We start from the raw sequence: 21661 nt of genomic DNA, 5'->3' as shown, positions 1-21661 counted from the left end.
GACGAGTGCCCAATCTGTCACCGCGAACTACCTCAGCGCCATCTACCAAATTTTGAGTCGCTTCGAGAATCTCACATTAATTCCTGCATAGAGTCTCATAGCAGATACGGCAGCCCGCGTCCCACAGGAGACGGGAACAACCAGCAGCCTCCCCCTCCGCCGCGGCAGACAGGCATGTACACCTACGCGGCAACGGAGAAGGACTGCATCGACGATGCCGAGTGCACCATCTGCCTAGAAGAGTTCACGGTCGGCGTCCCGATGGCGCGGTTGGAGTGTCTATGCCGCTTCCATCGATCTTGCATTTCCGCGTGGTTTGTCAACCATCCCGGACGGTGCCCAGTTCATCAACATGATGGGTTTGGATATTAGCCTTTTTTTTTCTTCGCTGCTTGGTCGGAATTTATGTTATCATGGGATGCTTGGAGTTTGGAGTGGCGTATAATGGGATCAGGGCCCCGCTCATTGTCATGTTATTCCCCACAGGTTCATTCGATTACTACGAGCACGTACGAGTCTGGCTCAGGGAGTGGTGCTGTCTCTTATGTGGATGGACAAGTATTGATCTTATATATGTGAATTAAAGTCACAGAAAGCGGCTTTCCGAGAGAGCCCATTCCAACTCAATGGGCCCAAGTCAGTACGGGTAGTGATTCTTATCATAGTCGGAGTTTGCTTCACGATGCCAAGGCACTGAGACATGTGTTGGCCCAATCGCCAAGGCGGAGACCAGATAGCAATGGGGCTACTAGTTACTATGTAGTACCTAGTACTACTAGTAGTAATGGGCTCTTGAGCTTGGCAGGGGTGGTTCCGCCGACCACAATACTTGTTACTCGTACTTCTATACAGACTAGGCAAGTAGTAATACGGTGGCTATCAGATCCTCGGGATGACGGAGGTCGGCGTCTGTTAGCTCAGGTACTAGTATCCGCATCAAGCCCACCAATGCGAACCGTGAGAGCATCGCGGCTCTTTGCTCCAGCTCCAGCAGACTAAGAACGAGAGTAATATTACTACTACGGAGTACGGATAGCGAGGTCGGGGATATTTAGTGCCAATAATGGAGGCTTAGTAGTTGGAATTTAAATTATTCCCGCACTGGCGTGATACGGTGCGCGGTCTTGGTTGGGGCTAAACAGCTAGATAACCTCCAAGACTTCGGGATGATCCCAACTTTGGGGCCCGGGCGGTTGGGAGGTGGAGCACGCATCAGGCACCTTACCATTATGAGGCACTAGTACTAGTACATGGACGCTGCACTAGTACCTGAAGACCGAAAAAAAGGTCTAGAATTGTAGGTTCTAGTGCAGACCGGACAGACGGGGGCTGGGTTTAGAAGCCATGATGGTTCTGAAGATGGAGAGCCAAGGCCGCTGGGCTTGGGCGTGATTCCACCCCTACAGAAAGCACCATCTCCAACTAGGGATGTTTTGGCCTTTGACGATCTCAACTCGGCGGTCTATGACTTTTTTTGGCACTATTCTTTTCTTAGCGTAGATTCTTCTTTCTTTACACGGAGGTCCTGCATCCCCAGAATGCCTAGTATAATTAGGATCCTCGGGTCTCGAGAACATCCAACTTAGCATATCACAACATGTAAGATAATGAGAGCACTTTCAAGAAAGGGACTAGAGGCGGACCTGAAGCTGCAGCCCTAGACCGGAGAGCTTCCACCATTAGGCATGGCAAGAACCAAGGATAACGACCACATGCAGAGTCATCCAACGACCTCTCTATCCACTGGGCTGAGTGCGTATTGTTAAAGTCGGCCGCCTTTCATTTTAATACCCGTGCGAGACTGGCGATGCGCTCAGACCACATGGGATTCTGATTGTAAGCCTAAAGAGTGTTAAGATGTTCACGAGAGCGCAGAGAAGGACAGGGCAGTGCTAACCATAGCACTGCTATCCGTTTGTCCAACCTCTCTAGGCTTTCCCACCTTCTTCATGGACGCAAGGTGCATCACACCAGAGGCAACGACGTTCCTCATGCTGCAACACCGTGAATCTCTGCTATATATGCATGGGATAAGAGGTTTTTTTTTTCTTTTGGTAGACTCACTATGCCTATGTCAAGATCTGGAAATGTTAGATGGTGTTACATGATAGGTAGTAAAGACCCATGTAGATTCACACTGCAGCACTACTCAGAGCCAGCCTTTGAGCAGATGACCCATTGTACTGATCTTACTTCGCACGATCGCTGTCAAAGCTGTGGAGATTGGGGTAGGTTTGTCCATCAGTGACCTCCATTAACCGTGACTCACATCTTGAGAAAGCTTGCTTGGGTGCCTGTGGTACCAGGTGCGCCACGGAACCGGAGCCCGGCTCGCACTCATTCAGGCTCGACCAGGTCCGCGATCAGGTGGTCCTGTGCCCATCCCGCCGATAAAATGAGATCAGCATGATACGCAAATGTACGTGGTTGCCAAGGCTGGTGTCGCTTGTCGACAGTGCTAATCTAAGCAGGTTGGAGGTGGATGAAGGGCAGGATTGGCTCAGGCTTATACTGAAGGGAAAAGGCCTGGAAATTGTGCAGCACCTTGGAAATCTTGAGAATCAAGATATCGAGGGGCATCTATCCCTCAGAGAATCAGCTTCGTGTTGTCGATGACGTAGCAGCTTGGGGCTCAATAGTGGGTGGCCACAACGGTAGCAGGAGCAACTTGGCCGAAAGCATACAATTGCTGGATTAAGTATCGGTGTCAGTATAGAAGCAGTCTGACTTACTTATTCACAATGCTCTTTATAGCCAAGACATCCTACACAGCTGTCAACTTCTCCATGTTGTCTGATTCCAGCACTTGCAACACTTACACGACGGCGCTTCTTCGTTTCGACGCGGGAGGGTCTCGAAGCATTCATCAGTGACGGTGAGGTGTGTCTTCATCTACGCAAACGCTTCGCGTTAATTCCATGCTTCTTCTCGCTCTGAGCAAGATCAAGCCACAGCTTTCGCCAGGTCGGGCGCAAGATCGCTGGCTGAAGACAATGGACATCTCCTGGCTGCGATGGCAGGACGACTAGGTTTTTTGGTACAGAAGTTATGTGATTGGGTACTCCATCTACAGTCAGTTATACGGTAATAGCTGCCAGTGTCGGGTATCTAAGAGCTGGTAGTAATAATATTATTACCTTGGGTTAATTGCTAGAAAGAATATAAATGTTGCAAGAAGGGTGGCCCAGAAGGGAGGGCGGGTGGTTCTGGATTAGGCGTGGCACAGCTTAGGCACGCACTACACCACTTACATACGGAGGATCAGACCTTGGGTCTAAACATTCGCAATGAACCCAATTGAGAAGGAAGAAGGTTAACCTCGGCCGTGGGGCTCACACGTGACACAGGGCAGGGACGGCCACGTCGCAGTCGCGGGCTTCAATGGCTGAAGTCGCCAGAAGAGATCGGAGCTGTGGGGGCCTGTGAGCCAGCCCGTGAGGATCTGTCTCTAATAAGAGCGTGTTCGCCAGGGGAAATGTGATCTGCCCTGTCTTGGTTCTCGGGGGTGGAGGGGGAGCTGGGGAACCCACTACTAGTAGCTCAAGTCATGCAATACAACGTACCTGTTCCCTGGGTACGGTACTACTTAGTACCTACTAGGTAGCTTGTGCAGATTGTTATATTGCATGGTCTTGAGTTTGGGGCCATCAGGGCTGTCAAGTTTGAGAGGTGCTTGGGACAGACCAATGTTAGCACTCGGGTACGGGATACAATGATAACTTTGATAAAGTACTGATCGGGCGGCTAGGTAGAAGTTAGGGTATAGCACAAGGGTCCTTGGATCACCCTTTAAGACTGCGACACACGTACTATCAGTGTCATGTGCAGTGCTACTCTGTGCGAAGATCATAATATAATAGATGCTGAGGAGAGGGTATGAGGAGAGGGAGGGTATGAGGAGAGGACATGAGATGAGGCCGCCCAGCCCCAACTCGAATGCAGCACGAAACCTGATTCACGGACGGAACGGGCCAGACAGAGAAGGCGACACCTAACCCAATTGGCCCCCCCTCTGAAACTTGCCCGCTTGATGAGTATTACTCGTACGAACACCGCGTTGACTGACTGCAGCCAACACTGCCATCAAAGACCGGCGATGTTGCTGTTTGTTTCCCAGTTGCACCACCTGTTCAATCATGCTAGCTTCACTGATGGATGGTCTGACCTCATACTGGAACGATCTGCCTAGGTACTTTAAAGCCCGGGTAGGTTACAGGTACCCAGCCAACCACCCCACGACCCACGCTTGCCCTGGGCTGGATCTGGAATTCTGGATCACCACTGCAGCGTACCTAGCGGTGCTGGGGTGGAGGTACCGCTACCCAACACTGCGGCCATGAGGTGCGGGGCTAGAAGTACCCGAAACAATTCGGGCTCCATTGGGAAAACCCCCCGGCGCGCAGGAGCCACCTGTGGTGCCGTCATTGGAGCCATTACGTCGCCCTTCAGCTGTGCAGGCCTCCTCAGGTGCTTCTTGGGATTCCAAGCTTCCAGCTTGAGCTGGCAAACGGCATAATAATAATAGCCGCAGCTCTCTGACCACACCACCACTTGCGTCCTCCACCGTCTGCCACCGCCCGCCACCAGCATCGTTCCTTTTCGGCCTCCACCAGCTTGCATCGAGCTACTGGCTCCTCCAGCCACAGCTTTTACAGCTAGCTTCCGATCGTTCAATATTTTGCCTGTCCTTTTTTGTCCTGTGTTCTCTCTCTCTTGTGCCAGCTACCAAGCTCACTTAGCTCCCCTCCGAGGTCCAGCGGTGCTCCCCATTGCCCACACCTAAAGGAGCTTGTTCATCCATATTCGTACCTAACCGACTTCGAAACCATCTCTCTCCGTTTACCTTCCATCTTCCAGGCCTGGCTAGCGTCTACCTGATAAAACGTTGAGCTTCCAGCGTCGGCGCCCCCTCACCTGCGCATCCCAACGCCATTGACCTCTCGGTTACTCGAGCTCTGTATGCTCCTAACGCACTCACCCCGACCCAATTGAATCCTCCACGCCTGGTGACGGACCGTGCGTGAAACGCCATTGTCGGCGACATGTCGTCCCGCGACGCCGCCGAACTCAAGGCCGAGGGTGCCGTGGAGGCCGCCCAAAGGTCTGACAGCCAGGTCACCTCCGACGCCGCCCTGAAGGAGCTGGTCGAGCAGTCCAAGAACGCCGGTGTTGCTGCCTTCACCTTCGACCCCGATGCCTCCCCAGAGGAGAAGCGGGCGCAGGCCAAAGCTGTAGGATCATCTTTCTATCCAAGGTACCGCCGAGCATCCAGCTGACATTGCCATTACGCAGGCTGTTCCTCCCGAGCTGCGCAGGAAGCACAAGGCGGCAGCGATCGTGTCCGACATTGATGATGGTACCGGGCCCGACGAAGAATTACCAGAGGCGGGAAAGGGGGGTGTGATCGACGTCGTCAAAGATGCAAACGGCAAGCCCACCGACGCCGACCCCGAAGCCGAGGAGGCCCCGTACTCACGCACTGGCTGGGCTCCCCAATTCGGAACTCTGGGTGGTGGCGATGTCGAGTTTGAGAGTCTGCTGGACCATTCCACCTGGCTCGAAGGCAGGCTCCCCGACAAGTTTTATGGCGGTAAGTTGCCCCGATGGTATCAGTAACAAGGAGCGGCAAACTTCTCACACACAGCGCAGATTGGTACCATAACGCAGCCGTCATTGTCTTCGCCTGCTTGGCTTCCTGGCTTGTCGCCATCTTTGGCGGTGGCCTTGCATGGCTAATGATTGTCATGGCCTGCTGCTCAACCTACTATAGAACTTCGCTTCGACGTGTGCGCCGAAACTTTCGGGATGACATCAGGCGCGAAATGGCCTTGAAGAAGCTTGAGGACGACAACGAATCGCTTGAGTGGATCAACTCCTTCCTGGTTAAGTTCTGGCCCATCTACCAGCCGGTTCTTGCGCAGACTGTCATCAACAGTGTCGACCAGGTTCTGAGCACGGCAACTCCGTCCTTCCTCGACAGCTTGAAGCTCAAGACATTCACCCTTGGCACCAAGCCCCCGCGCATGGAGCACGTTAAGACGTACCCCAAGACTGAGGATGACATCGTCATCATGGACTGGAAGTTCAGCTTTACCCCCAACGACACGGCCGACATGACGTCCCGGCAGATCAAGAACAAGATCAACCCCAAGGTTGTCTTGGAGATCCGTGTTGGCAAAGCTATGATCAGCAAAGGCCTCGATGTCATTGTGGAAGACATGGCCTTCTCAGGCATCATGAGACTCAAGGTGAAGCTCCAGATCCCTTTCCCGCACGTTGAGCGGGTCGAGATGTGCTTCCTCGAGCGCCCGATGATTGACTACGTATGCAAACCGCTTGGAGGTGAAATGCTTGGCTTCGACATCAATTTCATCCCCGGTCTCGAGAAATTCATCCTGGAACAAATTCACGGTAACCTCGCCCCGATGATGTACGCGCCCAAGACCTTTCCCATCGAGGTCGCCAAGATGCTGGCCGGCAACCCTGTCGACCAGGCTGTCGGTGTTCTAGCCGTGACCTTGCACGGAGCTCACGGGCTCAAGAATACGGACAACTTTTCCGGCACGGTCGATCCCTACGCTTGCATCACGCTTAACCAGCGCCAGGTGCTGGCCAAGACCAAGACTATTGAGGACAATTCCAATCCCCGATGGAATGAAACTCACTACATCATTCTCAGTTCGTTCAACGATTCTCTTGATATCCAGATTTTTGACAAGAACGAGATCCGAAAGTCAAAGATGCTGGGTGTGGCGTCGTTCCCTCTCGAGAGTATCGAGGAGCTAAACGCGTACGAGAACGAACGTCTCGAGGTCATCGCCGATGGCAAGGTCCGTGGCAGCTTGTCCTGCGACATCCGTTTCTTCCCTGTCCTCGAAGCGACCAAGAACGAAGAGGGCATCGAGGAACCCCCCCCGGATTCCAACCAGGGAATCCTACGCTTCTCAGTGCAGCAGGCCAAGGATCTGGATGGAACCAAGAGTCTTGTGGGCCAACTCAACCCCTACGCGACTCTGTTCCTCAACGGCAAGGAGGTCCACCAGACAAAGAAACTAAAGCGTACCAACAACCCCATCTGGGACAACGGCTCCAAGGAAATTCTCATTACGGACCGAAAGAAGGCGAAGCTTGGTGTCTCGGTCAAGGACGATCGGGACCTTACCGGCGACCAGCTGCTTGGCAAGTACCAGATCAAACTCGACGAGATCCTCGAGTGCATGGAACAGGGCAAGGAATGGTACCACCTGGCCGGCGCCAGCACGGGGCGCATCCACATGACGGCCCAGTGGAAGCCGGTGGCCATTTCCGGCGTCGTTGGCACCGGAGGCTATGTCACGCCCATTGGTGTCATGCGCTTCCACTTCAAGAAGGCCGCGAACCTTCGCAACTTCGAAGCCTTTGGCAAATCGGATCCCTACGCACGTGTCCTTCTGTCCGGCCTTGAGAAGGGTAGAACGGTCACCTTCCTGAACGACCTCAACCCCGTCTGGGATGAGGTCCTGTACATCCCCATCCACTCGGCTCGCGACAAGCTTGTCTTGGAGGTCATGGATACCGAGAAGATGGGCAAGGATCGCAGTCTGGGTCTCGTGGAACTGTTCGCTGGCGATTTTGTCAAGGAGGAGAATGGCGAGTTCCTTGTCCATGATGATAAGAGGGTCCGTGAAGAAGGTCTGCGCCTGCATGGCAAGGGCATCGCGAAGGGAACTCTGACATACACCGCTTCATTCTTCCCTTGCCTTAACGTCGCCGATCCTGAGGATGAGGAGGAAGCGGCATCTCAGGACGGGGAGAAGCCAAAGCCTTCCCTGGACCAATCCAGCGACGTCGACAAGTCCAAGGCGTTGTTAGAAGAAGCCAAAGACCATGACTTACAACCTCCAACAACCCCTACAACGGGAGGCAGACCATCTGTGGATCAGCGACCAAAGCTGCGGCTCAGTCCCGAAGAGTTGCTGCGGCACGAGAGCGGCCTGCTCATTTTCCATCTCATGGAGGCCGAAATGCCAGACAGCAACACTCAGCTGGAGGTGTTCGTCGACGACTACATGTATCCCACATACACCTCCTCCAAGGCTCCGCGCAAGCAGCACAAATTTGAGGAGATTGGTGACTGCGTCATCCGGGAGCTCGAATTCTCGCGGCTCACAATCAAGGCACGCAAGAAGGGCGACGATGAGGATGATACCCTGGCTTCCCTGAGTGGGAACACCATCGATACGCTGAAACAGTGTCTGGTGAGTAGTAGTAGCATTCTGTCATGACCCCGCTAGAGACGATGGCTAACATGTTTTGGTTTAGAACAACCCCACGACTCTGAAGCTCAAGCCTGACGGTGACCGAGGGCGAGGAGGCTGGGTCAAGGTCAGCCTCAAGTATGTCCCGATAAAGATGCAACTTGACCCGAGCGAAAGCATCAACAACATGGGCAAGCTGCGGGTGGATATCCTGGACGCACAAGACCTTCCCTCGGCAGACAGGAACGGTAAGAGCGATCCTTACTGCAAGTTTGAGCTCAATGGCAACGAAGTACACAAGACAAAGGTTCAGAAGAAGACGCTGCACCCGTCGTGGAACGAGTCCTTCGAGGTGGCGGTCCCTTCGAGGACCGCCGCCGATTTTGTTGTCAACGTTTACGACTGGGACTTTGCCGACAAGCCCGACTTCCTGGGAAGTGCTCAGATCAACCTGGCGTCGCTCGATCCGTTCAAGGCTTCCGAGTCCAGGCTAGCTCTGGATGGCAAGTCTGGAACGGTCAGAATCCGATTGGTCTTCCGACCCGACTACGTCAGGCGAACCAGGCAAGGGACATCGACCTTCACTGGCACATTCGGCGCCCCTAGCAAAATTGTCACCGGCGTGGCTGGAGTCCCCCTCAAGGGCGGCGCCGCAGTCGCCGGAGTGGTTGGCTCAGGGGTTGGCAAAGGCGCTACCTTCCTGCGCCGCGGCCTCTTTGGCAAAAAGGATGACGAGGATGTTGCCGAGGTCTCGGTGCCAGTCATAACTACTACCAACGGCGACAGCCCCCCGGCTCGCAGCCACCAAGGAACAGAGTCGCCCAGCGAACGCCCGACGACGAGCAATGGCCACGCTCGCACAAAGAGCTTCGGAGCCTCGTCTATGCGTAGCGGTATTGTCGGGAGCCCGGGAAGCGGCACGGCCAGCTTCACCATTGTTGGCGCAACTGGATACCCGCCGTCGGCGGATCTCTACGTCCTGGTGACGCAGCTGGGGCACAAGGAAAAGACCGTCGGGAAGACCAAGCACTTCAAATCGTCGGACGGCAAGTGGACCTTTGACGAATCATTCCACGCCAAGTGTGCCCCCGACACCCAGTTCAAGGTTGAGGTGAAGGGCGAGCACCTACTGGGAAGCGACGACGACCTGGGCGAGCACATCTACTTTGTGGATGAGTCAGGATCGGGCGCACCCAAGGAGCTCTCAGTGGGTAGCGGCACGGTGACGCTCAAGAGCTCGTTCCAGGCGGCAGAGACTTCAAGTCTGTTGACAGGAAGCCCTGGCCGGTCGCACGTTCGCCGCAGCTTCCTGAGCAAGCGTGATGCCACGCGCAACAGCAGGGACAGCAGGGAGGGGACTCCCAACGCCTAGTCGGGGAGCGGAAAGGACAACCAGACGGTGGGCGCGAGGTGACTGGAAGCTTTCATGTTCTACACTCGCGGAGGTAATCAGGCTCTAGGGGCAGCATGCTGTTCTGGGAAAGTTCTGCCTGGGTAGCATAATGTATCCGGGGGTATGGGATGGCGCCATAGTCTGACATGGGCCGGGAAAAGAAGAAGGGGAGAGCGGGATGGGTTTAGCAGCTTCGATATCCCTCTGGCCTTTCTTTCAGTATTACACGTGCATTCATAATGAATAAGATTATTTTACGAATCTATAATAGGGGACAAAAGATGTCGTACGGTTGCAGCACTGTTGGTTGGCAGAGTGCAGGGCACGAAGGTGTCGCGACACAGACCACGTAGTCAGGTAAGGAGGAGCCTTTGACAAGGTACATAGAAAGCTACTAGTAGCACTTCCTTATAAGGAGCCAAATTCGGCTAGGATATTAAAGAGAGTGAAGAGGGGCGCGCGGATTATAGTAGCGTCACCTTGGATACGGATACTATAGAGGCACCGAGGGGGGAAACATACCGCTATTTATTATCAATCTCTCAAGGCTATATATAAATCCAGGCTACCGGGATATTTTGCGTGGCTCAATACCCTATATAAACAAAATGTCTTCGTCTTTCTGAAGATGCAACTCTCTCTTTGATAGGGTCTCGGCTATCCATCTCTTCCTATCATCGTCTGTACCCATGACTTTAACTAGGCCAAACCTTTCAAATGTCTTCATAGCGGGCTGCTGCGACGTCTGCCCTAACAAAGAAGTTGGAGAGCTCGAGCCGGTCCCTGAACTAGTGGTAGTAGTAGCCTGGGGTGCTGGCTCCGAAACCTTGTGGAGGGCCAGGAAATAATCTACACCCTCGGCGCGCCTCGGTACCCTGCTATCGCAGACATGGAAAAGAAGGACGGCGGTTTGCTTACATCTCCCGCGCTTTGCCAAGGCCCAGGTTGTAGTCAAGCGGTCGAGCGCAAAGTCTGGGAGAAGGGTGATCCGGATGGTGTCCCCTAGGGATGGCCCTCGATCCTCAAAGCTGCACAGCTCCGTGGAAGACAGCGGCTGCCTGCTGCTCCTAAAGTTGTTCTTAGTATCCTCCCACAGTTTACCTCGATCGTGGGTGCCAATCGCAAAATGCGCACTCCTCTTTCTCCTATCCTTGGCGCTCCACCTGCAATTGTCGCACAGGCGACGCAGTGGGACCTGGTACAGCTGTGTCCTCAGTCGAAGACATGCACCTTTCCTTACTTGCCCCATCGGATCAATGCCTTCTGGGCGACAGTCGATCCCGGCAATGCTATCCAGGACGTCTTTCAGGCGGCTTGACTGGCGGATCTCGGAGAAGAGGACGCCTTCCTTGGCGTCGATGCTTGCCCAGGACCATGAAGGAGCTCTCCATTCCGTCTGTGGTGTCGAGCTCAGGGGCGCCTCGACGTACCACACGAGATCTCGACCCAGGCTATGGCGCCACATCCCGGCAAGATACTCGCTGCCCGTGGCCATGGCCACGTTCTGTGCACACCCCGACAATGCCGGGAGCATATCCGTCCCGCGCGTGATGCGCAGCCTGGTGTACTCGGACACAATCTTGTGCCAGTATTGGGCCATGTCCGGGCCGCTCACGAAGCTGGCGAGGTCGAAATTCGCCTTGCCCTGCGCTGCGACGAGAACCGAGTCGTAGTAGTGCTTGTCGCCAGGCACGGGGTAGAACCTGGATTCCTTCACCTTGTGCAGAGCAACGCTTCCGCTGATCCCGTCACCGCAGCCGCACTCGCAAAGGGCGCCCACTCGACATACCAGCTGCAGCTCGTGCCGAGAGCAGTAGAGAATACGCCTCGACAGCATTCTCTCCTGGTAGACCCACGCACGGGTGAGGAGAGGAAAGTGGCTCACGATGTAGTCTGGTTCCGACCCCACGGCCTTGGTGCTCGACCTCGGGACTTCGACGCCGGTTTGGGAACAATCACGCATGCCAAGGATTATGTCCTCGTGGCGAGCCGAATCTGTCTGGTCTTCATCCTGGTCGGACTGGACCCGGAAGCACACGTCGGGACTTCTTGCGCTGTCAAGGGTGGTCGAAAAACAGCCACCCTCGGAGTCGGGAGACGACATGGCCGCTATGGTGAGATAGCTCCCACCGTAGATGCCCGCCATATTAGCAGACTCGGCTTCCCAGTCCTTGGCTGAATCCTGGATAATGCAAAGGGAGTCGATCCACAGGTAACCGAACCCGAGCGACGTGGCGATTGTGATGGCGTCCCGAAAAGTTGAAGGGAAGGACTTCCGGGGGATGAAGGCCAGGTGTGTCGACAGATTTGATCTCAGCGTTCTCAGCGGCATCGGCTTTGATGGGGGACCCCAGCAGTGGGAGAGGCAGACATACGAGCCCTTGTCCCGTCCGTTGGTCTCGATGAGTCTGTACCCCTCAAGCCCGCCAGATTGGATAGGTCGAAGGTCGATCAGCCTCGCCGGGTAGCTGTTTGTCCCAGACCCCAAGAATTCCCGGCATAATTTGTGGGATTCGTCGCAGAGACGCAGCCACTCGCGCGCCCGAGAGAGTGACTCTGGGGAGGATGTGTCCCCGGTAAGCGCGTTTGACCGCGGCATGCCCTGGACCGCGGGACTGTTGAACATCTTCCCCTGATCTGACAAGCAGATAAGATCAGCAACCGTCATGGCTTGTCAGTAGAGGAAAAGGTTAGGCGGGGTGGGGGTGGGAGGGGAGAGAACATACCGTGCACGGAGAACAGTTCCAGGTACGAAAGCTTTGTAACGTCATGAACAGGGACGGTCTTGAGGAGAAAACGATAGCTGATCCAATTGAACATGTAGTCGTCAACGGTAGGACTGTTGGGTTGGTGGCCCCTGGCACGGAAATATCCGACTAGTAGTTTGTAAAAGAGACAGCAGGTCTGACAGCCAGCATCGCCCGACTTGTTGAGGCTGGCAGCTGTGAACTGACGCCTCTCCACCACTCCCTTTAGCTTTCTGTTACCGGTTGGTCCTTGGATGGCGACCTTTGCGGCATGTTTCAGCTTCGTGGCTTGTAGCCGCTTTTCTCTTTTCTGCTTTCCCGTCGTCTGGCCGGTGCTGTGGTGGGCAACGTATTCTGCCCACATTTGGCAATCCAACAGACACTTGTCTGCACCTTCAAATCTTTGGAATAGGTCGATGGGGGCAGCGCCTTGGGACTCTGGTAGCTTTGAGTTTGGGATCGAGAAGTATGTTGCCAGATCAATTATCGAGACGGCGGGCATTGTCACCTAGTGTTAGTTGGATCGTTCAATCACTCCACCATCGACAAGTGGGGAAAACAGGAATCTGCCCCAGATGAAATGCTCTCAAGGAAACTCCGCAGTTATGTACATAGCTAGGCGATTAGATATATAATTATAGGAGATGACTCCTGATGGGAAAGGCCCCAAACAGGATCAGATCCTCGCTTAATGCAATGCTAGGCAGTTGACTGCCAACAGTAGATGAGAGACGGGGAGAGCTACGAATAGGAGGGCCCTGGTTTAATAAGAGGTACGTACGTACGTAGTTCAGGCATAGTACTTACTGTTAGTTAGCAGTATTAATACTCCCAGGACAGGTATGTACTGTACATCGTGGTGGGGTGTGGCGCCAGCACCAGCCACAAATGCAACCAGCCACGAAGCAGCTCCTCCTCAGTGACGACGACGCGCGAGTGGGAAGCTGCCTGACTGACCGACCACAAGAGGCTCTGAGCTCCCGCCAAACCCGCCTCAGTTCAACCACTGCCATCACCCATCCATCCAACCGCCATCCCGACGATAACCCACCCACCCTCCCACGACACACAGCACCGCCCACTGCTACTGCTACTGCTACTGCTACTGCTACTGCCCTCGTCGTTCATCTCCTCTTTGACCTCGACTACACACAGAATCCGCCACCATGGACGCCCTCGTGGCTCAATACAGCCGCCCGGCTACGGAGGAGAAGGATCCCTTTGAGCACGAGGCCAGGGAGCTCATGAACGCGACGGACCACCTGTCCATGAAGTTTGCCATGCCCCCCGTCGCCCAGGTAAGTCTCGCCGCCCTCGCCCTCGCAGTCGCTGTCTGTCGGGAGGAGCACACCCCAGCTAATGCCACGCCCACCTCTGCCCGCAGCCCGCATCATGGCTCCGCGCCGCCACAGACGACCGCTCCAACTCGGACTGCCCCATCAAGATCGCTCACGGCACGACGACGCTCGCCTTCCGCTTCCAGGGCGGCATCATCGTGGCCACCGACTCGCGCGCCACGGCCGGCAACTGGATCGCCTCGCAGACGGTCAAGAAGGTCATCGAGATCAACAGCGTCCTCCTGGGCACCATGGCCGGCGGCGCCGCCGACTGCCAGTACTGGCTCGCCTGGCTGGGCATGCAGTGCCGCCTGCACGAGCTCCGCCACAAGCGCCGCATCAGCGTCGCCGCCGCCTCCAAGATCCTCGCCAACCTCGTCTACTCGTACAAGGGCATGGGCCTCAGCATGGGCACCATGTGCGCCGGCGTCACCCCGGAGGAGGGCCCCGCCCTGTACTACGTCGACAGCGACGGCACCCGCCTCGCCGGCAACCTCTTTTGCGTCGGCTCCGGCCAGACCTTTGCCTACGGCGTCCTCGACGCCGAGTACAAATACGACCTGACCGCCGAGGACGCCCTCGAGCTCGGCCGCCGGAGCATCCTCGCCGCCACTCACAGGGACGCCTACTCGGGCGGCTTCATCAACCTGTACCACATCGAGGAGAAGGGCTGGACGCACCACGGCTTCAACGACACGAACCCCATCTTCTGGAAGACCAAGCTGCAGAAGGGCGAGTTCACAAACGTCACGAGCGAGCTGGAGTAGAAGTGTGGAAGCGGGGGGCAGGGGATGAAATGGATGAAAGGAGAGGGGGCGAGCAGAATGGGGCCGCAAGCACGATGCGGTTGATAAGAAAACAACCGACCTAGCTGCGTAGGCATGGTAACTCTTGTAAAAACAACAAATGATAAATCTAGAGGCATCTGCTCGTCTATTCCAAGTGTCTTCTTCTATAAAACTACAGTGATGATGATGATACGGGGGGGGGTTTGCTTCTCTATATTGTACAGGCAAATTATAACAGTCGTGGACACATCGAAACCTCGCCACACACCCAAGGGCCCCTCAGCAATCCTCATTCATAACCTGGGCGTCTCAGCCACCCAGGAGCCCCCAGGATGCCAGGCCCCTCCTCCGGGTCCATGGGCCACTTGTTGATGGCCAGGACCGAGAGATCCGTGTGGAAGCCCGCCTCGTACATCTCCATGCCCGCCCAGGCAATCATGGCGGCGTTGTCGGTGCACAGCGCCGGCGGCGGCACCACGAGGCGCAGGTGGCCGTGGCCGCGGGCCTCGAGCGTGGACCGCAGCGCGTGCATGAGGAAGCGGTTGCAGGCGACGCCGCCCGCGACGACGAGGGTCGAGGCCTCGCGCAGGGCCGGCACGTCGTCGAGGGCGAGGCAGATGCGGCCCGCGAGGTGGCGGAAGGCCGTGGCCATGGTGTGGCGCGCGAGGGCGCGGCGCTCGGCCACGTCCATGCCGCCGCCCTGGGCACGGCGTGCCTGGGCGATGCGCTGCACCACGGTGCCGATGGAGGAGAAGGAGTACGCCAGGCGGCGGGTCTGGCGGAGCGGCAGGGGCAGGACCCAGTCGTAGCCCGTGGGCGGGTCGGTGAGCTCGTGGGCGCGCGTGGCCGAGGGCTCGAAGGAGGCGGCGTATTCCTCGGGGGTGCCGCCGTCGGGGAAGGCAAAGGCCTCGAGCGTGCGGCCGTACATGACATCCTCGGCGGCTTCGAGGACGTCTGGGGGCAGGATGTCACGGGAGGCGTGGTCGAGGAGGTTCCCGATGGCGACGTCGGCGGTCGTGACGACGATGCGGTGGTCGGCGAGGGAGCGCGAGTGGACGAGCTGGGTGTGGCCCCCAGAGACGAGGAGGGACAGGAAGGGGAATTCGGGGCCGGAGGTGACGGGGACCTGACCCTCGGCAGTAGCTGCAAACCCGTCATCAACGGGCATGGGCATGCCCAGAGCGCGGACGAGGCGCGGTGTCAGAGCGTGGGCCTGCATGTGGTGGACGCCCACGAGAGGCACGCCCCAGGCCACGGCGAGGCCCTTTGCAGTGCTGATCCCCACGGAGAGGTTGGGCGTGATTCCGGGGCCGCGCGTGACGGACACAAAGTCGGGGATACGCCTAGGCGAGCCGTCGGGGGCCCAGCAGACACGGTGGGCAGCATCGTCAGGGGCGGCAGCTGGGAGGTAGGCCAAGGCCTTGCGCAGGAGCGGCGCAATGGCGCTGGTGTGGCCCTGGACGGCAACGAGGGGCTCGATGCCGCGGAATTGGCGATGGTCAGAGGAGATTCGCTCGTTGAAGCGGAGGGAGAAGCGGTTGGTGCTGGTGGCATCGTCGTCCTTGGAGAGAATGGCCACGGCTGTGTCGTCGCATGATGTTTCGATAGCGAGCGTCGTCAGCGCCCGGGGGAGGATGCGAATGGCGCTGCTTATGGAACCGGAGCTGATCTGGCTGGCCAGTGGCCGCCGTCTAGCGAGGTGGTGGCATAGTGGGAGCCGCATGAGCTCTTCCACGCAGTTGTCGTTGGTACTCGCTGTGGTTGGAGTATCCAAGTTGAACGTCGAGTCGCGATCCATCTTTTTGGCCGCGCTTTGGTGTGGTTACCCTAGACACCACAAGACAACGTCTGCACGATGGCCTGCATCTACAAATGGGATTTTATTTCACGAGAACATACAATTTAATCAGTTTTTAATGGATTGGGATACTTAGTTTCACTCATATACACCGTCTACTATTAGGTTCAAGGTGCAATGTATGGGTGATTCTTTCATCTCCTTGCTCCGTGGGTCTCTGTATAGGGACTTAACTAGGTAGTCAGCTCGAACATATCGAAGGGCAGAGTAAAATGCTACCAGTAGTCAACAAGAATGAACACGCAAAGATGCTGACCAGACACAGAGATGATCAACTACACAGACATTTCATGTCAAAAATATGAACAAATGCTGATTCCTAGGTATTTGTTGCTTGACCCCAGCAACTATGCTTTATATATCCGAGGCCTTTATAGGCACATTATCCCAAAACTCCATTTCCATGCGCACTGAGAGATCCAGATAGATCTGCAGCCTATTACCAGTGCATAAATGCTTTCGCCCTCACAGAATCCATACCTATACCCAGTTTACCCATTCACACCTGCATCCTCCCGTGCCGCCATCAAACCCGCCAAACGACGTGTCGTTGTTCTTGCGGTGGTTCACCACCTTGCCTCCAAACTCCAAGTCATTGCCCAATAGCTTTGGGTTCTCCTCGTCAAGCTCCTGTCTCTCGTTCATCGGCCACATCCAAACGTACTTCTTCTCCGGATCCCCACCGTGCGTGTCCAGTGCCACAGTTACGGGGTAGGGCATCGTCCCCGGTCGAATCAGCTCCCCTGGGCCATCAGTGCTTCCACTGCCACCACGGTCTAGGAGCTTGGAGCCATTGGGGCCCAGGGTCCGAGTCCAGATCTGAACAAGCATCCGGGTCTCTGCCCAAGTCACCAGATAGTTGGCCTCCGTCTTCTTGCACCCGCCCTGCTTGTCCAGCGGCACATCACCCTCATCGCCAGTATCATCAACCGACTTGACGTATATGGTCCGCTTGAAGTAGGTGTAGAACCCATAGTGCTCTGTCGGGAGCCCCCGGTCATAGAGTCGCACTGGCTGCTGTGCTGGCTGCGGGATCATCACTGCAGGAGCTGGTGTGCCATCCCTCAGCAAATCTGGTGACGAGATGAGGTCTCTAACCAGGTCATTGCCAACAGTGGTTTGCCTTTTGCTCAGTTCCGAATCCGCCGTCTCGTTCCCAGTGGAGCTCAGAAGGCTGATGTAGAAAGGCGCGGGCTCGCCTGCCTTCTCATCGGACTCAATACCATCCGTCGTGTCGCCAAGAAACCACATCTCGTCAAAGTCTGGAGGGCTCGGATCTGGCTCGAACTTATCTGTCTGGAGTTCTCGGATTATGCTGGCAGCATGTGCGGGCCCTCCGGAAGCTCGCCTTGCGACCGATTTGGGCGGTTCGCCGTCGGGGACTTTCCAGCCTTCACTGGTACTATTGTCCCACTGGATTTGAATGATGAACTTTGGTTGATTGGGCTTGTACGGAGCCACCGACTCATGGTCATCCTTGGGCAAGGAGCAGCTCCAGAGGGTCGAGGGACTTGTGCATCCGGATTTGGCGACTGTGTTGTCAGTACCAACGACAGTCAGAACCCCAGTTGGCATGGGTGGATAGTCTGTCAAGTTAACCCAGATGGACTGCATTTCAGGCGAGTCTTCTGGGCGGGTGAGGACGACCCCGAGCACCACGGCGAGAATAATGAGAGCGAGAAGGGCACCTAGCACCCCTATCCAGACCCTTCTTCTCTTGCGACCCTCCCGGCCACGGCGGCCAAAGCACCCTGTGGCCGGGACGCAACCTCGACCTCTCCAGAAGCCGCCAGCTTTTCTCGCAAGCACCTCCTCCTTTTCGTGCCGACGTCGCTCGCGCTCAACTCTATGCTCGCTACCACGTGCGTCGTGCGAGTGCTCCTGGGGTAAATAAGTCCCTGCTGGCCTGTCCGGGAGAGGAACCGGGGGCGGTGCTGGCATATCCCTGGGTACTGTCGGCGTAATGGGGATATCGGTCATTTGTGTGGCCCCCTGAGATGTCATTGTGGCTGCGAGGCCCGGGGAGCCGGGCCCAGGAGAGGGAGGGAACTGGGCTTGAAGTGGGTGCCCCGGCGGGAACACGGCACGGTATCTGATGGGGTGCTCAAAGTTCCTGGGAAGCTTGGGCGGAGAGTAAGGTGGTGGAGTCTCCATTGGAATCTCAGGGGTAACGATGATATGAGGCTTTTCCATAGTCCTGGCTGTGTGGACAGATGGAGTCGACTGTAGCACGACGGGGTCTGGCATGCGCGTCGTCTGGCTCAGGGGCGGTGACGGTGTTCGCCGCGGGGTGGGTGCTCGGACAATGGGTGGCGGGCTAGGTCCGGGGACTGGCAGAAGCAACGGAGACGGTCTCTTCTCATTGACCTCCTCAACGAGGGGACTGGGACGCTGCTGATCTTGCGGCGACGCCTTTGGCGACTCATTCTTGCCCTTGGGGCTGGAAACAGTGAAGCGCTTATCCAAGAAAGGGGTGACTATGTGGTCCCACCATCCGTTGGACCTTGAGCCCGCGCTCTCAGGGCTGATGCCCATGCTCTTAGCCCTGGCGAGCCTCTGAGTGCCGGGACTGCCGTCCTCCTCAAACAGTGTGCACGGGGTACCGCCATCATCACTGTCCCCGTTGTTACCACCGATCTCGAGGCTAATCAGCCGCTGGTGCGGCATCTTCTTGTAGTTGGATGGCAGCGCGGGCACAGGAGGCACATCTTCACTAGCGGGGTGCTTAAACCCAGTAATGTTGGTGGCCTGAGAGTAGACGCTGGAGGCGGGACGGAAAGTCTGAGAGGAGGCGGTCTCGGGGGTGTCGGGCGACCACACGGACACTTGCGGCTCCGGCGGCACGCGCGACGTGAAGGTGCCCTCTGAGGACGAGTGCTCTGGAACACCAAGATTGGGGTGGGAGGTGGGAGTTGGAACTTGAAGCCAAGTCGTAGTAGCGCTGTTCCGGCTGCCGTCTTGACCGGTCGTTTCTTCGGAAGGTAAGGTGATGCCAATCGTGATAGGGCCGTCTCCCGGAGTCAGTCCTAGATCGGGGGAGCGAGCCGAGGACTGAGGAGTAGCTGAAGACGGGCTCTTCCCCCTGTCCTTCTTGAGCCAGTTCCAATTCCCTACCGATGCTGAGCTGGGCTCCCCTTCCAGGGCTCTCAAGGCGGCAGCATCAACAAACTTGACGGGCCTTCCATCGGGGGTCCGCAGCTGGCTGGCAATGTGATTCTGGCGTCGGAAGGCGGTCATATCGGTGATGAGCTTTATGCCTGCCTTTGCGTTCTGCGCCTTCTGCCTGTGTCTCGACCTGAGGCGCTGTAGCTTTGTGCTGGGGGGCCTCGACGGCTTGAGATGACTGGATCTTGTTGACCGGCCGGGAATAGCCAGGGGGGCTGGGGCGTCGACCAAGACTTGCTCTTCCGGATCGATGGGCGTGATTACATCCTCATCTTCCCAGTCTTCCCAGTCATCGACGGGGCGGCCGATTGGGGAGGCCAACGGGCCTGATTGTTGTTGGTGTATGCGAGACATTGTGTTATATGTTGCACAAGAAATGCGCAAAGGATGGGTTGTTGTGTGATTATGAGTCGTAGGGGTTCGAGTCAGAAGTAGCAAGCAGATGAGATCTATGACGAATGGTTCTTGCAGTGATGCTGCGACATGCTGATGGCGAGGTCCTTCCTCGTGACGGGACAAGGGAGGCAACAAGGAAGGCGTGGCCCGAGGAGGAGCTGAAAGAATGACAAAGAGAGGATGGACCTGACCGCCCAATACCTTGGAAGATAGAAAAGAGATATAGACAATAAGGAAACAATAGGGAGACAATAGGACCAGCCTTGAGAGAAAGTGAACAGAGAATGAAAGAGACGGACACACAGACAGATAGAAAGAGAGAGATGAGACCACCAACTCGCGAGGAGGGAGGGAGGGAATGGCGCGACTAGCCCCATTTTGAGTCTTTGACGCATGGAAGCTCTGCCGTTATCCAGCCATCAGAGGCTGTCGATCTTGTCTGGCCGCATAGCGAGGCCGTCGTCGTGCAGCGACTCGTCGAGGTTGCTGCGTTCTGGCTGGATGAGTTGTATAGAATAGCCGCCAGGAGAAGAGGTCGGGTGGCTCTCATTGGCCGAAGCTAGGCGCCCGGGCGAGGACCGGCTGCCATTGGCTACTTGTGGCGGCCCGCCTGCAAGCGACCGCGCCTGTGGCGCCCCATGCCAGGCAGCCTTCCGTCTTGGCGATGCATGATGCGATGGTGCCTGAGCAGCCTGACGTGCTCCTGGGGGTTGCATAATAACTTGCACCAGTGCATTGGCATTCATCTTATTCATTCCATTCATAAGTATTTTATTGACCCCGCGGGCCCCGAATGCCCGTTTGACGTTCCTCCCGGGGGCGTGGTGCAGTGCTCATGCAGTTGCGGTGCAGCTGGAGTGGTATCGCTGTGTCTTGGCTGCCAATGCCTCTCTCCATTGGCTAGTATCCATTGTCCCTCTTTGACTGGCAATCTCATTTGTTGGTGAGGGCATTCCCAAGGCCGTGCGGGTCTAGATTGCTGGGCCCTTGCGAGGCACGCTCTTACCGCAAGCAGACTTTATTATTACCGCAGATTGAACCTGAATCGGGGGTACTCGTATCAATTTATGCGAGTACTATTCGAGCCTCATCCGTTCGGTATCAGAAGGTTGGTCATCGGGAAGTGGGGGGACTCGACAAGACTGGCTCATACTCTGATAATTCTCATTGGCATGTTCGGGATATTTTCATAGTACGTACATAATAATACAGCCGGATAGGGGGCGACGGAAGCTGATCGCGACGATCAGCGAGAGGAGGGTGTGGGTTGGTGGGGTCCATTGAGACTGTGAATCTGACAATCTGTGAGGGGAGCCAGCAGTCGCCTTTAAGGAGTCAGGCCCGTCTCCGAAGACTTCCCGACGTGATGGGAACAAAGATGGAGATTGATGAAGATTGGAGAAGAAGAGGGAAAAGAAAGTATGATGGTGGCCGTCTACGAGTAATAAACAAGCTGCTTTCGTCGCGTGGCGCCACTGCATCATGTTTCAGTATGGCTGTGGACGAATAACATATGGTGAAGAGGCAAGCGAACGCATCAGACACTAACTAGGAGGAGCTGCTAAGTACTCCTTTACACACTACCTTTCCTACATAGTAGTGGTATCCGTACCTACCTACGTACTTACATAGTAGTAGTGTAGTGCTAACTGGCATAATACGACATCACTTGTACAGTTGTAACTCGTACATTAACTTCAGGTGAGTGAAATGAGGTTGCCCTCTGGATCAGATGTTACT

The 21661-nt window shown here is 56.1% G+C and overlaps 5 protein-coding genes across 5 annotated transcripts; 2 read left to right on the top strand and 3 right to left on the bottom strand.

Annotated features, from left to right (window-relative positions):
- Positions 1-5042: 5042 nt before the first annotated feature.
- Positions 5043-9609, top strand: TCB2 (Tricalbin-2; the record flags this gene model as incomplete). Its single annotated transcript, XM_083190385.1, has 4 exons — positions 5043-5231; positions 5293-5590; positions 5650-8237; positions 8302-9609. 4 exons carry the CDS (start codon positions 5043-5045, stop codon positions 9607-9609), a joined length of 4383 nt encoding a protein of 1460 aa, XP_083054244.1.
- Positions 9610-10652: 1043 nt separating this feature from the next.
- ACO1O0_000888 (HET domain-containing protein) lies at positions 10653-12879 on the bottom strand (the record flags this gene model as incomplete). The annotated part of the gene is made up of 3 exons (XM_083190384.1): positions 10653-10697; positions 10871-12267; positions 12357-12879. 3 exons carry the CDS (start codon positions 12877-12879, stop codon positions 10653-10655), a joined length of 1965 nt encoding a protein of 654 aa, XP_083054243.1.
- A 664-nt stretch (positions 12880-13543) lies between these two features.
- PRE2 (proteasome subunit beta) lies at positions 13544-14481 on the top strand (the record flags this gene model as incomplete). Its single annotated transcript, XM_083190383.1, has 2 exons — positions 13544-13675; positions 13762-14481. The coding sequence occupies 2 exons, from the start codon at positions 13544-13546 to the stop codon at positions 14479-14481; spliced, it is 852 nt and encodes a 283-aa protein (XP_083054242.1).
- Positions 14482-14791: 310 nt separating this feature from the next.
- On the bottom strand, positions 14792-16300 carry ACO1O0_000886 (uncharacterized protein; the record flags this gene model as incomplete). Its single annotated transcript, XM_083190382.1, has 1 exon — positions 14792-16300. The coding sequence occupies one exon, from the start codon at positions 16298-16300 to the stop codon at positions 14792-14794; it is 1509 nt and encodes a 502-aa protein (XP_083054241.1).
- A 540-nt stretch (positions 16301-16840) lies between these two features.
- ACO1O0_000885 (glycoprotease family-domain-containing protein) lies at positions 16841-19879 on the bottom strand (the record flags this gene model as incomplete). Its single annotated transcript, XM_083190381.1, has 1 exon — positions 16841-19879. One exon carries the CDS (start codon positions 19877-19879, stop codon positions 16841-16843), a length of 3039 nt encoding a protein of 1012 aa, XP_083054240.1.
- Between the last annotated feature and the right edge of the window lie 1782 nt (positions 19880-21661).

This window comes from Amphichorda felina (genome assembly GCF_050947745.1).
Source record: "Amphichorda felina strain 45539 chromosome Unknown scaffold_1, whole genome shotgun sequence".
Taxonomy (NCBI): domain Eukaryota; kingdom Fungi; phylum Ascomycota; class Sordariomycetes; order Hypocreales; family Bionectriaceae; genus Amphichorda; species Amphichorda felina.
The sequence above is the reverse complement of the archived record's forward strand: the minus strand, read 5'-3'. Positions and strand labels throughout refer to the sequence as shown.